The sequence below is a fragment of the Leptonychotes weddellii genome, chromosome 3 (genome assembly GCF_054177405.1).
Source record: "Leptonychotes weddellii isolate Sample4059 chromosome 3, ASM5417740v2, whole genome shotgun sequence".
Taxonomy (NCBI): Eukaryota; Metazoa; Chordata; class Mammalia; order Carnivora; family Phocidae; genus Leptonychotes; species Leptonychotes weddellii.
In genome coordinates, this window is record NC_138371.1 from 33397672 (window position 1) to 33414830 (window position 17159).

Sequence of the window (17159 nt, forward strand, 5' to 3'; positions counted from 1 at the left end):
CATTTTCCTTCACACGCTTCAGGAAGCTGTCTCGGCTCTTTGAATGTTTCATATGCTCAATGCGTACATTAATTCTCTTGGCAAGAATCTTGCCCTTAACTTGTTTGTTTACAACAATGCCAACAGCATGATGAGTAACATTGTCGACTCTTCCAGTTTTGCCATGGTAACATTTGTGGGGCATTCCTTTTTGAACAGTGCCCATTCCCTTGATGTCCACAATATCACCTTTTTTATAGATTCGCATGTATATGGCCAAAGGAACAACTCCATGTTTTCTAAAAGGTCTAGAGAACATATAGCGGGTACCTCTCCTCTTTCCCTTTGTGTTGGTCATTTTGGCAAATTACTGGAAGATGGCGGTTCCGGCCGAAAGGCTATACAAACTTCTTTTCAGTGAAGTCCAAGGAAGTTAAAACATTATAACCAGGAAAATCTGACCATGAATGAGTAAGTCCCTTGAAAAACATCATCTCCAATCCAAAACACCATGGAAACGCTCAGCTTCAGTGCCTAAGTTTGGTTGAAACAGAAAAATCGATGTATTTCTACATAAACTTGCAGTAATATAAATCATCTGATCTCTCTCATGGGTAAGACAAATGACTAAAATTTCCAAAGACCTTTTATATTATTTAAGTTTCTATATAAACAATTTGTTATATTACAATTCTATATATGGCTTATTTCAGTGATTCATGATATATTAAGTTATTAGGCAATGGGGAACAGATTCTTGGATAATATTGAATAATATTCCACAGAAAGACTTCCTCACAAAAGTCAGCAGGAGATACCCTGGTGCTCGGGTGCTCAGTTCTATTGAGCCTTTGTTATTAGGAGAAATATGATGATTATGGCGAACACCGTGATGTAACACCCACGTCAGTTTCCCATCAGGAATGAAGGACGCATTTCCCCAGCTGCTGGAAGTGTCCTCAGGAGACAGTCCTCAGCTGTCGGCCATGCTCACGGATTGCCTCAGCTGACTGTGTCCCAGCCCCTTGTTGGAGCTTCCCATACTCAGTGACTGATCAGTTCGGGGGGTAGAAAAGCCCAGCCCTCTTGCCACCACTTGGGTCAACTCTGAGACACCGTGTCATCTTCAGGATGCTCCTGAGAGTCGGTCCAGGTTTCCATGAAGACTGCACTGCAGTCCAACTCCTCCCTCTGTCGAATCCCCTCCTTCCTCCTCTTCTACAGGTGTTCATCCCATGAGCACTCCCCAGGAAGGCTCCCAAACACTCATCCCTGCCGCAGGGCCTACTTCCTCGGCAGACCTACCTCGAACAGCCATCTTCCCAGAGGCTGGAGAGACTGAACTGTGCCAGCTGGGATGCCCTCTCCAATTCCCTTGGCGCTCGCCAAGGGCGAGATATGTTCTCTCACTCTGCAGATGTGCCCCAGACGCGAGGCAGCACCGGAAGAGTTAAGCAGATTTAGTGACTAACAAGTAGGATTATTTTTAAAAGAAAAATCATAAAACACTATGAGCCATGCTATGCAAATTACCCTGAAAGCAATGGCAGTAAAGGCTGACTACTCAGCAGCATCACTCCATACCCACAGGCCTCTGCAATTAGTCTAGCGTGGGGAAATTGCACTGACAGACACATGTTTCATTCTTCATTTCTGTGGAGCCTCAACATTTGAAAATCTCCTCTCTTCCTAAGTAAGAGGCATTTCATTAGATCACAATGACAGCTGTATAGTAAGAGTTTTAAAGCAAAAATGCAGATTACAAGTGGGAATGCTATGCAAAATGGTGATTAAATTAATTATGAGGTCTTTCTAAAATTTTCAAAGCCACATTATGTTAATATTCCCCAATAGATTAGGAATCTGAATGTTTTCCTTTCAAACACTAACGGCATTAGGTAGGATTATGGTGGCGTGTAATGCTATTTGGTTATTAATATTTTCCTTACACTCATTTATTTTAGTAATCCCATCTTTTGTTGATGGACTGAAGTTGATTTACTCATGAAGACATGCATTTATGCTAATGAAAAACAGAGGTCTTCAGACACGTATTTTGCCAGCCTACTGGGACCTCACCCTCTTCTGAACGCAGGTTACCTTTTGACACCAATCATGTGGGACTAGATGCCATTGCATAGACTGTTGTCCTCTGCTGTGGATATTGGTTTTTCTCCTTGATTCCGCTTTGACTATCAGGATTCTCCCTTGAAAGACTGTTCTGAGCTGGAAGGTTTTTAAAGCTTTTTGGTAGGCCTTAAGGCACTTAGCAAAGTGGCTCCAATATGGGCAATGCTGGATATTATACCATTAATTTTTTTTTCCTTTTTGATAAGAGACAATGTTATTTGTGGCTCAGAAATGAAGTAGTTGACTGCAAAATTTAAGGACAGTACCTCTGTCTTCCTTTAACAATGAACAGCTCTGCTATTCCTGATGAACCTTCTCCCTCAGGCTTTGGAAATGCCGAGCTAGTCCAGTTCATGTCCGCCAAGTACCTCACATTTCCAGCTTCCTTTCCAGCTCTTCTCTTCCCTCTGTTCTCTCACTACACACCCCAGGCATTCTGCCAGATGCCGGGGATTCAAAGCTTAATAGCCTTTAATCCCTATGCTCAACAAGAGGAGGGTCTTATCCTACAGGAAAGACTCTTGCATTGCAAACCTCTTACCTTTACATCGTATTCATTTAACAAAATGGTTTATTGAGCACCTACAATGTGCCACACTTTATTCCAAGAGCAAGGGTAAAATGGGGATAATGCTAGTATTTCCTTCTTAGTGTTATTAGAGGATTAAACAAGTCAGTACTTTAAAAGCATCTACAAGAGTGACTGGCATGATGTCGTATTTATGAAATAAGGAAAAGACAGTAATAAGTGCTGTGAAGAAAACTAAAGCCAGGGTAGGACATAGAGAGGGCGAGTGGGGAGCAGCGACATCACACAGGTTCACCAGGGAAGACCTCGAAAGAAGCAGGGTGCAAGGCTTGCTGACACCTTTGGGAGGAGTGTTCCAGAATGAACAAGCGGGTGGTGCCAAGGCTTGTTAAACAGAAGCATGCTCGGTGTATTCAGCAACAAGCAAGAGCCTAGTGTGGTTTGCAAAAGTGAGAGGAGCACAGGGTGGTGGGAGGAGGATCACTACCCGTCCCCCCACCCCGGTCCGTGCTTCTGTTGTTACCTGACTTAATTTTCAAAACACATTTGAGTCATAATTATTTAATTTTTTTAGGGATTGCTATCAGGTATATTGTGTATATTTTCTAAAGATTTCCCATGGTTCTTTCTTTGAGCACAGCAACATTACTGTCCATCTCCAACCTTTGGATTCTTCTCATTGCCTCAATTCCTCCAAGATTATCAGCGGTGCTCCTGTGATGAATATTTCTAAGAATCTGGGGATGTTGGGCGCCTGAGTGGCTCAGTCGTTAAGCGTCTGCCTTTGGCTCAGGTCATGATCCCAGGGTCCTGGGATCGAGTCCCACATCGGGCTTCCTGCTCAGCAGGAAGCCTGCTTCTCCCCCTCCCACTCCCCCTGCTTGTGTTCCTGTTCTCACTGTCTCTCTCTGTCATATAAATAAATAAAATCTTTAAAAAAAAAAAAAAGAATCTGGGGATGTAATTTGTCTTGACTTCATGGCTTGAACTTGTTCAAAGTGAAGCTTAAGTGGAGAAACATCCCCTCTAAGCAGATGCACATCTCTCTGGTGTCCTGTCTTTCTATCTTGTCTGTAGTGCTTTTTCCAGAGATTTCTCTCAGCGCTGACAACTCCCTCAGGCAGTTAAGATACCCTTTCTGTCTTCCTCTTGTTCTGAAAAAAATCTCAGTTGAGGGGGTCTGAGGATCCTACATGGCATCATTAGAACAGTTGCATTTAACTTTTCCATATTTCTTTATGATTTTATGTTTTTCCTTTTATCCTTGTAGGAATTATTTAAATTTTGAAGTTATCAGAAAACTTCCTGGGTAGCCTTTTTTCCTTTCTTGTTTTTTTTTCTTTTCTTTACACTCAGATACTTCCTACATTGTTTGCTTTCAAAGATCACAAGACATCGTATTGTCACAACATGTCTATTTAGGTTCTTCCAAATGTCCTGACCCATTTTCCTTTGATGTGGTATCAGACATCAAGCAGGCAGCTTAAATTATTAAAATGGACTGGCTGGGGCTTTGGTGAACTGCAGAACTTCTCATGGAAAGGGGATAGCCACTACTCTGTTCTAGCTGATCAGCTGAGCGTTCTCACACCTGGCCATTTTTCAGAGATGCTGAAAACCCAGAGTTTTTATATGCAACTTGCGCTAGTTTCCTGGGGCTGCTGGCTAAGTGGCTAAGCGACTTAAACGAGAGCTATTTACTGTCTCACAGTTCTGGATGCTGCAAGTCTGAAATCAAGGTGTCATCAGTAATGGTTCCTTCTTAGGACCACGAGGAAGAATTTGTACTATGCCTCTCTCTTAGCTTCTGGTGGTTTCCTGGCAAACATGGCATTCCTTGACTTGTAGAAAGTATCACCCCAATCTCTGCCTTCATCTTCATGTGGTATTCTCCCTGTCTGCATGTCTGTGTCCAAATTTCCCTATTTTAATGGCTGGATTAGGGGTCCATTCTCTTCCAGTATGATGGTCCCTTAACTACTTGCATTTGCAACGACATTCTGCACCTATTTCCAAATAAGATCCCATTCTGAGGTACCAGAGGTTAGGCCTCAATCCCTGCATTTTTGGGAAACACAATTCAACTCATAACACAAGTAACTGATTTTAAAATATTAGCAATCATTTCTTTTTTTTTTTTGCAATTTTTGAAGATTATGGTTTTTTTTAGAGTTTTAGGTTCACTGCAAAATTAAGAGGAAAGTACAGAGATTTTCCATATACCTCCTGCCCCCACAGATGCACAACCTTTCCTTTTATCAATATCCCCACCAGAGTGATATGGTTGTTACATGTGATGAACCTACTTAATCATAACCACCCAAGCCTGTAGATTATGTTAGGATTCACTCTTGGTGTCATGCATTCTATGAGTTTGGACAAATGTATAATGACACATATCTATCATTATGGTATCATACATACAATACAGAGTCTTTTCATCATCTAACTTATTTTTAATCCTGAGGCAGTCCATGTAAAACATACCTACAAGCCAAACCCAGTCTGTGGGTCGCAAGTTTGTAAATTCTGCTTCAGTTTTTACCTCTGGGATCTCAGTTGCTTCTGTCTTAGGTGGTTTCTGAGGCTTAAGCTACTTATTTGACTAGATCTAAGGTTATTCACTTTTACAAATGATAGATAACATGCTTATCTGCCACCAAGCTTCTATATCACCTGTTTCCCTAACCAGGCCTGTCCTGATACTTAATATATATTAATATTATGTACAGAGAAGCCCCCAAGGTTATTCACCACAGTGCAGGCTTTGGTGGGAGCCTCTGAGAACAGCAATCATTTAATCGTAATGAACAGTTTCCTCTGTGCTTAAATTTTTTGAAAAGCGTTAGCAAATGAACCCAGATATTCCCAAACTGTGAATATTTAGTCAAACTTCATCCATATACATCTTATTCTGCATATTGCATTATAAATAATTGAGATGAAGATAAAATTGTAAAATACTCAGGATGACTTTTTGTTTACAAAATATCAATTTTTTAACCTCCCTCTGAATATAAAAACATGACTAGATGGTGTGTGTTTGTAAAAAGTGGAACCAAATAAAATTTCACTAGAAATTGGGTAAAATGTTGAACCAAACACTCTAAGCCAAGAGATTTAAAAAATATTTAGATGCCATTTTGAAAATCTGTCCCTTTAATGAATTGGGAGATGAAAGAAAGTTTTCAAAGTGGCTAATTATAACTATTAAAATTGCATGAGGAGCTTTTTGTATTATCTATAAAAATTCAGCTTGTAGATTTTCACAAATTTTTATCTCTAGAGCAAATAAAACTATGAATAGGAAATTTCCTTCACTCTTCCTTTCTTTCAGAAGTTTGTTACATACTTCCAGGACAGATTATACTCTGCTTTTGATGAAAATTCAAATTATCTCCACAACACTACATCCCTGCATTGTTTCAGGTCTTATATTTATGGAAGATGAATTGCTTGGTTGTGTAGAATTTTTTACCAGTTTTTGCTTTTACAGAATCAGTAAATCAAGCCTGCTCTTGTTGAAGTTTACGATTGTAACCAGCTCATAAGTTCTTTTATCAAAGTGGGTCTTCTCATGCAATTCAAGTTTATATGCACAACTTCTTCACAAAGGTAAAACTAGTGTTAATTTTCACAAAGAAGAGTTAAGGAAAGGGAAGTCTTTGGAAAGAGATCATGATGAGTGAACTTTTTTAATAACGTATATGAATAGGGAGCTCCTGACGTAACGCACCTTCTTGTCAGGTGTTCTGACTAAGATCACAGAGCTGATGTCCATAGTTGGCTCCTATCAGCTAGCCTGTTGGAACCTGAGCCTTTTCTATTCCTTTCTAGGCCCTGTGCTTTGTATTTGTGCTAATCTGGATGCTCATCTGCAAACAGTAGACATCAACTCTGACTTACTTATGAAGAAGAAAAAAATCACTAGAGGAATGTCAGGGAGCTTTCTGAATGAATAAGAGAGTTGGAGAACCAGGCTAAGAAAACTAGAGACCCAAGGGAGACCGGGCAGCAAGAATTCACACCAGAGACCTTTCACAGTGCACCCCACAGGAGCTATTGTGTTCAGATGACGCAACAGAAGTGCAGCCACAGAAGCACTCACTAGTCACGGACTTTAGAAGTAGGTCCTTCTGTCACACCACAGGTCCCTCAACCTCCCTCCCACAATAGCTGGCGGATTAGACAAGTTTAGGTCAAATCCATGTCCTTGCTTGCAAAAAGCAAAAAAAACAATTGCTTTACTTTGGTTTCCAAAATGGAATGTGGAGCTCTTCCTCCTACTGATTCTGGAATTTCCTCAAAAAGGAAATGTATTTAATTCTCGGGTTGCCAAAGTTGTTTAAATTCCACTAAGCTCCTCCCCTTTTGTTCTCCAGTATTTATATACACCCTTCTTAAAACCAGAGTTCCAAAAAATATCATGCAACTTACTCCTTCATACAATTGAAAAACACACATACCTCCTCTTTGAGGGAAGACAAACCAAAATTCCATCAGATGGTGCCTCAAGCTCAAGCACAAGACTTTGGAATGATGTCCATTCTTCCTCTACTTTGGTCACAATTCTGAGTGGATGTTCTGGTACCTGTAGGGTAAATTGTAGAGTTATCTATCACTAACACTCTTGAAACTCAATAGTGAGAGATGGGAAGAGGAACGAAAAGAAAAAATAATTAAAACATGCATATGACCCAGCAAGGATGGACAGGCAGGTAAAAATTATAATATTTATTTCAACAGCTTCTCATGGCAATATCTATAGTATTTATTACTTTCTTCCTGTATTAACCATTCCATATTCCTTTTACCGTCAACTGTACCTCAGTCAGTTGGTGTTCATTATTCAATGGCATAACCTAAACCTTTATTCTTGAGGAATCTGTATCTTGATGGTTTTATTCACAGAGTTCTATCAAATTTAACCACTGGATCTAGTTGTACAAAGAAGTATCTCATACAAGATTACCTATTTTGTCATTGTTGTTTGTTTGTTGTTAGCATCTTTCTCCTATTGTTCCTGACATGAGGATCCCAAAAAGGCTGAGCATCCACTTCTAATTAAAACAAACAAACAAACAAAAAAACTTAAATATCTCCTGATTGCAGCATTGCTCCCTTAGACAATAAAACCTCTAAAAAGCAGAGCCCAGAATTACAGAGTAGAGAAGGAAATATTTTTTAAAAAATATTACTTATTAGAAAGAGAGAGGGAGAGAGCATGTGTGGGGGGAGGGGTAGAGGGTGAGGGAGAGAGAGAAAATCCCAAGCAGACTCCGCACTGAGCATGGAGCAGGATGTAAGGCTGGATCATGACCCTGAGATCATGACCTGAGCTGAAATCAAGAGTCGGATGTTTAACTGACTGAGCTACCCAGGTATCCCTAGAAGCAAATATTTTTACCAATCTGGAGTTTGTTATTATTATGAGAGGTGCTATCCCACTGCCATTCCTTTGGACTTTGGGAAGAAACAGCAACATATATTGGTTGAGATTATACATTAGCTCAGAAGATACACAGATCTTACAGGGCAGCATTCCAACTTGGCAGAGTGATTGTTCATCTGACATTTTCACACAGAGTCCTGAATGGCTATTTTACTGTCATATGAAGATAATTGTCTTGGAAGGGGGGGGTACATAAATGCAGTAAAATCTCATGGAAATTGATAAATTGCTTTACTTTTTTTTAATCCCAGAGGAATTTAAAGTAAAATATCTTAATAGTGTTTAAAACATTCAGTAAGTCCATGGATGGTGGGTTGAGATAAACATGGCAGGCAAGAAAAGCAAAACTGACTCCATTTAGTGTCTATTCCATAAGAAAATAATATCTCAGTTTTTCAGATAGCAGTCTCCTCCTTAGGAGATTGAGAGTTAATTACTATTTCTGCTGGTAAATTGGAAACTCAGCAAAACAGTAACGTTAGTGCGCTGCTGAGCACTGTACCTGTGTAAAGTAGCCCTGAGCACTTAGACAAGAAGCCCAGGAAAGATCAGATGTTGGAGGCTGGAGTATGGAAGTAGAGCAGGACTGTCAGGATAATTTAGTGGACTTCCAGAGATGAGGCATAGCAAAATTAATCATGCTTCCTTTATTAGCAAATTCTGGGTATTAAATACATCTACTGCCTTCCAGTGTTCTAAGGAGATACACTGTTTTGACATTGCAGAGAAAAAAGGGTAGTCTTTTTAAAGAGTTTACTATTTGAAAGCCACCTACTTCAAAATTACATAATTAAGAAGGGAATGGAAAAAGGAATTCCCTTAATACCAACATTAAGATTGGTGGGCAACTGAGTGCCAGAATCCGTCACAGATTTCAACTAAATACGACATTAAAGCGGCTGGACTGAGGAGTAAAAATGATCCATATTTCATTTTATAACATATCCAGCTTTGCTTCATTAACAGTTTACCTGGAAAAAGGGCAGGGAACTTCTCACCCCCAACAAATACCATCAGCAGCATACTTTGACTCCTGATTCAGAGAACTATGCTCTAATTTTTTTTTTAATTCTATGGATGTTTTACTATCAAACATGTGAAAACTGAGGCTATCAGTCCAATGTATCCTTCTCATAACTTTCCACTATTTTTTTCTATATTCTTCAAGAGACAAGAACTTCTAGGCCACAGTGCAATGGGAAGTAAGACTGGGACAGAATAGTGGCAGGCTGTCTCATGAGAGTCATAGTCACAGGGAAGGTTCTAGATATCAAGGGGAGGAGTCTTGGCTGTTACATTTTTGGAACTGTGATTTTTGATGTACTCTACTGGTTCAAGGACTCAAGAGAACCAGATTGGGAGAGTAGGAGAGGATCCCACCTCAGTTTTTCAGAATCATGAAAGAAATCCCAACAGAAACCTGAAGATACACTCGGGTCAATGTATAGCAGCCTTCTCCCCAGATATAGAGCTGGTCATCTGAGTGGACAGTGACAAGCGCAAGGGACAGCTATGTATTCTGCATTAAGACACATCTGGCAGGGACACATCCTATTTGTAGATTCATAAAGAGAAAACAATGTGTTATATGAAGAAATACTGAGAATAGGACAAAGAATACATCATTTTAAAAACTAAGAGGATGAGTAGGTGTTTGAAAAATAGCTAATAGTGAGGTTCATTGATTCAACAAATATTTATTATGTGCCTAGTATATCCTGGCATTGGTGGTCTCTGGGAGATTCAGTTAAAAAAAAAAAAAAAAGACACACATAATTCCTGCCTCCAAAAAGGTTCAGTCTAGGGAGAGATATGGCCCAATAAATACACTTGGTCAGGGATGAGGTCCTAGATAATGTGGCATGTAAAATGAAATCGAACATATTAGTAGGGGTTGATTTGGTAAACGGCAAAAGACAATAGATGTCCAAGAGGATAATGACTGGATAAAGGAAAGCAAGGAACTCCAATAGTTCAGTCTTCCTGGACCATAGGCTATGTGGAGTGTGAGCAGACAGGGACAGGAGCTGGTGGCAGTGACTGGGCATGGCAAGGGTGGCATGGTAGAGGGAAACAGGGGCCAGAACATGAGCAGCCTCATGAGGCACATTAAGTAGTGAAGACTTTACCTTGAGGTCCATATAAAGCCATTAATACTTGCTTAGGAGAGTGGCATGATCATTTTGTGGCTCTGAAACCATCTGCTGCCATATGGAGAACTATTTAGAAGCAGCTAAGATGGAAACAAAGAGACCAACTAAGAGAAAATTGTCATAATTAGGAAAAATAATGGCCTGAAATGGTGCTTAAAGAAAATGCTAAAATGGAGAGAAGTGGATGGAAACTACTGACAATTAGGAGGTGTAAGCAAGATTATTTGGTGTTATTACATAACAAACATGATAAGGAAGATGGATGAGTCGTGGACAACCTGGGTTTTTTTTGGCTTGGGTAACTTGACGGTGGTGATGCATCTAGTCTGAGAGGAAACCTACATAGATTGGATGAATGGGGAGGGATGATGAGTTAAATTTATGGTGTTTTTAGAATTTGAATTTCCTGTGAAATATTTCAGTGAAAGTGTCCAACAGGTATTGGAGATAGGACGTTGAAGCTCTGGAAAGATACCTGGGCAGAAGCTCTAAATTCCATGATGGCCAACACACGGACAGTAAGTGAAGACACCGTGCTGTTGGACATGAGACTGAAAGTGTGTAGAGTGAGAACGGATGAAAGGAACAGCCCCACCTGGGAGGATGGAGATCTCCTTGTTTGCAAATGTGGGAAGAAGCAAAGATGGGGGAGCAGATGTAAGGCCGGTTGTCTTTCATAAGTCAGAAATTTGATAGGCTGGTTTGCATTGTCTGTGGGTTTTGGGAGGCCAAGTCATCAACGGGAATGCACATTGAGGGAAACGCAGGAGAGAAATGAGCAGAAAACAGAACTGCTAGGCGGTTGTGTTTGGAGCCCAGGAATTTATAACCATTCCAGACTATAGGGCAGAGGAAGACTTCCCTTTCTCTCCCAGCCAGAATTCTCAGCAGCCCTGGTGTAGACTCAGGGGAATATAAGGGCAAGGATTGACTGATGAAATGGGATGAGAGAAATGATGATTGGTACAAGCCAGTTTACAGAGTAAAGAACAAATGGAAATAAGAATATATGTTTTAATTAATAAAAGGTGTCCTGTCCTCTCCATTCTTTTCAGAAGACTTCCTCACATGACAGATCACTTAGATTACAAGATAGATCGTGATGATGTGTTACTGTTATTGTCGTTGTTTTAAAAAACTGAATTTAAAAAGGTAAAGGAAGAAAACAAAGCAAAACAAAGCAAAACAAAAAATGTTTATCTGCAACACAAAGTAAGGTTAATTTCAGACTCCTCTGTAACACTAAATGGAAGAAAACAGTTTTTTTTGGGGGGGGGGAGTGGCGAAGGGAGTTATACTAAATATTTGTATTTATTTATTTTAAAAAACACAAACAATTACTCACAATATCCAATTGAGGATATAAAAACCTTGAACAAACCATCCCCAAATAAAGCAACTTCCTGGACTCTCTCCATCTTGCAATTTGACAAGAATCATCCTACTTGTCTGTTCCTGTGCCCATGAATCTGGAGAGGTGACTAGATTTGACAGGTTGCTTGTGGGGGACACCATCTTTTCTTTATAAACATCTTTTATGTTCTGTAGGTTAGCAAAGGTCAGGAAGACTGCTCCAGTGTTATCTGACTGATGGAATAGTTTTCTAAATTGAATTGCTCTTTTGCTTCTTCCAAGTTACCAAGTACCTTCCCCCAGCTATCAGCCATGCTGAGAATGTAGTAGTGAAGGATCCTTTGATTCTCCTGCTTTAAAACACTCCTAGCAGTTCTTATGCAGAAGCTTCTCAAATCATTTCTTAGTAAATGTAAAATATTTCTGTCTATAGTCTTCAGGAAAAGCCACTGGGAACAACAGCCTCTGAATTCTTATGTGTTCATGACTCTGAATTTTATTGAAGGTGATTTGGGCTGTAAAAACTTGGGCTTACTTTTTTTTTTTTTAAATATAAAATGTTTTGTCACAAAGTCTAAGGTCAATCTAACTTTCTTTCCCTTATAAATTTTTTTGTTTCCCTCGTCTTATTATCCAGATATCCAAAGCTGACACCCCACCCCTTTCTTATTAAGATACAACAGTTTGTTGGAATATTACTTGTTGTCGATGATACTGGGTCTAATTTTTCAGGTTGTCCTTCCATAAATAGGTTTGTTTTATCTCAAGAAAATTTCTTCATTGATAGTTTTTAGTATTTGTTCTATTCTATGGCTTTGCTCTTCTTCTTCGTGGATTATTTTCATAGTTGTGTTGGATTGCCCTTACCTTGCCTCTCATTTTCTCCCTCAAATACTTGTCTCTATTTCTGTTGGCTTTCTGTTTTTGTCCTTTTCAATCTCAGTTTCTCTTGTACTTTCTATGTTGTTTATTTGTTCTTGATAGTTATTTCTGAAATATTTACTTAAAAAAATCATCTCCAATACTGTCTAAAGGCAAATGCTAAAAAATACATTCATAAAGAATGCTACGTAATATTTTTGAATAAAGTAGCAAATATATAAATTGTACACCTAGTACATTCACTTATCTGAGCACAAAGACAAAATATTGGTATGTCTAGTCATTAAAAAATGAGAGAAGGCACAATTACACAAAATTTGTCATAAGAGAGTTTACCACTGATATATATTTTTGGAAATGCAGTATAGATATATATCCATAAAACTTAAAATTTTAATAGAAATTTTCAAAACTGATTTAAAGAAAGCAGACATTTAAATAATTTAATAATTATAGAAATTTAGTTATCAAAAATTACCATTAAATACAATGTCACAATTCTAGGTATTTTTATAGGGTATTGATTCCAAATTTTTATACGAAGGATAATTTCTGTACTGTTTAAAAATTGCGAGAAGTTGCAAGTGGTCTCAATTGACAAAGCCAGTATGATCTTGATACTGAAACCAGACAAGGAAAGCATACACACAAAAACTACAGACCAATTTTATTTGTAAGTAAAGAAATAAATTATCCTATATATTCTATACTAGAATATATAACATATTATCCATAATAATACTATTCTGGTATATTCTATACTAATTATCCTATACTAGCCCATCTTTTAAAAATTTTGTCTTAATTTTTTTTCAACTCTAAAAGTAATATGTAACAAATAATTAAAAAATGAAATTCTAGACACTAGTATCCTAAAGACTGTCAAGAGAATAATATACCAAGAGCAAGTAAGGTTCATTCCAGTAATGTACAGATGCTTCAATATTAGAAAATTAATTAGTGTCCAGAAGTTCTTCATTATCCCAGGAAAATAGACACTGATCTTTAGAAGTCAATTCAGTTAAAACAGAAACCATACTTTTATACTCAGTTTTTAAAAATCAAAAGCTTATTGGGAATTTATCTAAAAACAGAAATTTGTAAAATGTCTTTACTTGTATCTAACAAAATATAGCTAATTGAAACTATGAGCTAATTTCTACAATAAAATAAAAAGGAATCAAAAACTAAGAATTTTTTCTAGTATTTATCCAATAAAATTATATGGTCACATTTTTATAATTATCATAATAGGTAAAATTTTTGGAGGGCTCCATGCATTTTCCAAGGGCCTTTTGATCCACTAAGAGTCAAAGCATTCTCTCTTAAATACATTTAATGTCATCAACAGTTTTGATGTTTCCCTCTTCACACACTGTACTGGTTTAAATCTCTCAGAGATTTAATGGATTGTGTATAATTGTATCAATGCATTTGTGTATGATTCTAGGAATTGTTCAACATTTTTTTCTTAATTTTATGAAATCATATATGTTACAACATTTGCTGTTTCACTTTACAATTGATTTGCATTGTCTGATGCTTACTGTCTGAAATCATTATAATATATAAAATTAATATTATAATGAGATATGCTCATGAGAAAGGGACTAAATTTGAAAGCGTTCACATTGTTAGTGAATATTTTTGGATTCTGATGACATTTACATCCTTAAGTAATCGTATGAGCTCTGGGGCCTTAAATAATAAATAGTCTATCAATGAGACCACCTATTCCCCCCCAACACACACCATCATAAATCTTTATTTCACCTTGTGAAAGGGGGGAAATGGAAACAAGCATCTCTAAAGTTACAGAAACAAGTATTTAGAAAACCAAACATACCTCATTAGAAAAAGAAAATCATGTAAACTAAAAACTGCTAGATAATTCTTTAACGAGAGTTTTTAAGATCTCAAATTAACACTTAATTTGTTGATGGGGAGTACTAGAGGCATTATCATTAAAAAAAATCATTCTAAGACAAAGTTGAGTTTCAGCACCACTTTACTGAACCTTGTTTTAGAATTTCTGATTAAATCACAAAAGACTAGAAAAGGGAGTGAGGCAAATTCCTTGAAAATAGATGAAATCATTGGTATTTAAAAATGATATAATTGTATAATTAGAACGGCTAAGAAAATAAACTAAAATACTATTGAGATAATAAAGGAAATTCCTCTCCTATACAGCAGCAAAAATCAGGTCCAAAAATATTGAGGAGTTACTCTATCTGGAACTAGCAGGAAAACATAAAATATTAGAATACTTAGCCAAATAATCAACAGATTTTTACATGAAGATAACTATATCATTTTACTGAAGGAAATAGACTTAAATAAGTACAGAAATAAAAATTTTACTGGAGAGAAAAATGAGATACTGTGAAGGTGTTACTTGCCCTCAAATTAATTTATATAAGTAATGCAATCAATCATAATCCCTTTATGGGAAACCTCACAAAATAATTCTAATTTTCACCTGGTAAAATACACGGACAAAATTAACAAAGAAGAAATGAAAAAGACAAGAAATGAGGGGAACTTGAATTATCAGAATAAAAATATAACATCACCATAGTAAGAAACAATGAGGTATTTATTTGCTCAGAAAATTATGAATCATGGGAACAGAATGGAAATTCTAGAAATAAGATGTTTATACACATTCATAGTATCATGAGATACCATGTAAATGATAAATGTAACACACAAAATCACTGAGGAAGTACTGAATTAACAATAAATAATTCTGGGATGTTTTTGATTAGAAAACAATTTATTATTTTTGAATCAGAGCTACCCAACAAGTAAACAAAATTTGAATCTGATTCTGGACTTTGGAGAGAGAGAGAGAGAGACCTAGAAGGACAAGTTTGGGAGTCACTTATGGTTAAAATTGTAAGAAAGCAGGTATGAAATGGCAACAAAGATAAGGAAATGGACTGGATACACAAATTTGAGGATTGAATATATTCATGGGCAGAAAAGGAAAAAGAGTCTGTTGAAGAGACCCTGGCTCCTCAAAGTCTACAAAGCAAAAGGTGCCAAGAAGGGGAGGCACCGTAAAAGCAGTTTCAAAAATATCAAAGAGATTGAAGAAAACACTGGATTTAAGAGTAGAGTGGTCATTGGTGTTTTGCAAAAGAGCAAACATCAGTCGACAAGAGGTAAAGGAGGAAATCAATAAAGAACTGCATTCAGAGGTAGACTATCTGTACAGTACTTGGCTGGGAAACAAAGAGAAGTGACAAAAGTATGTTTATAGGCAATCATGCTAAGGCATCTCCAATTTCTTAACCTTCATTTTGTTTTTAACCTTTCTATTCATTACTTTCAGGGGGCGGTTAAGTTTATCGACGTACAATTTACCTAGTAAAATTTACCCACTTTAGTCCTACTGTTCAGAATTGGCAAACATATACGGCCACGTGACCACCACCACAATCAAGATTACAGGATATTTTCATCACTCCAAAAAGCTCTCTCCTTTCTTTCTGCAGGAAGTCTCCATCCCCACCCTGAAACTTCGGATCCACGATCTGTTTTCTGTCCCGACGGCTTTGCCTTTTCCAGAGTGTAGTACAAATGAAATCATATAGTATACAGCCCTTTGAGTCTGGCTTCTTTCACTTAGCATAATACTTTTAGGATTCATCCATGTTTTGCATGTATCTTTCTTATTGCTGAGTAGCATTCGATTATATGAGTATGATACAATTTCAATGCCATCAAAGCAATCCTCACAACTATTGAGGCGGATGTATCCCCATTTCACCGAAGAAAGAACTAAGGATCCAAGTGGTTAACTAGCTTCCTGAAATCTAGGTTTCATGGGAGCTGGATCTGGGATGCACACCCAGGCTGATCCACCTCCAAAGCACCAGGACACCCTACACCTTAGACAACGAAAAAAACAAAGGAGGAGGAGGGATGACTGCAGGGCTAGGAGGTGGGGCAAATAATTTTTAGATTTCTATTAGCAATCTGTCTCATTGAAAATCAAGATAAAATGTTTGTTTTTGAGAAAACAAACTTGTGCTTTTTAAAGTTGCACATCTCCCCCACCCCCACCTTTTGTATATTTCAACGTTTTAAAAGATAATACGGGAATTTGAGGAACTCAGTCCACTTTGCACCCCTGGAACATTTTAAAGAGCTTGAAGCAAATTGAACTTCTGATTTGGATCTGTTCCTGGGGGACATTTGCCACAGCCACATGCTTCCATCAAATGTACAGTACATGATCAGAAGGATTCATACTATAGATAGAAAAAGGACAAACTGCATTTGAATCTGTTCATTTCTAAATTTAACGGTTCATCTTTGTGTTTATGTAGAGCAGCATCGAAGCTCTGCTTTGCCAATACTGTATTTTATTTAATTCTTAGATTTATACTAATTCATCCATTGCCTGACTTTCGAATATTTCATCTCCTTGCAGGAATGATTGTGTGTGTATTTAGAAAACAAGTTGATCAGAATTCCTGCTGCCTTTGGTCCCACAGCAAGTTCCCCTCCTTTTTTTTTTTTTGAAGATAATAAAGGCATCCTGCGAGGGCCACGGCTAGGGAATGTGTTTCACATCACAACACAGATGGCTTGTTTACACCATTTCCCCTTCTTGTAGAAATTTTTAGGGAGGAATTCAAATTTTACTTCTCATTGCATTATGTGTCTT

The 17159-nt window shown here is 37.7% G+C and overlaps 1 protein-coding gene across 1 annotated transcript in view; it reads right to left on the reverse strand.

Moving 5' to 3' along the window:
* LOC102728394 (large ribosomal subunit protein eL21-like) overlaps positions 1-372 on the reverse strand; it is a 743-nt gene extending 371 nt beyond the window's left edge. The window contains exon 1 of the mRNA XM_081815519.1: positions 46-372. Coding sequence (XP_081671645.1) covers positions 46-337 — 292 coding nt within the window. The 5' untranslated portion in view covers positions 338-372. The remainder of the gene's footprint in view (positions 1-45) is intronic.
* Positions 373-17159: the final 16787 nt, after the last annotated feature.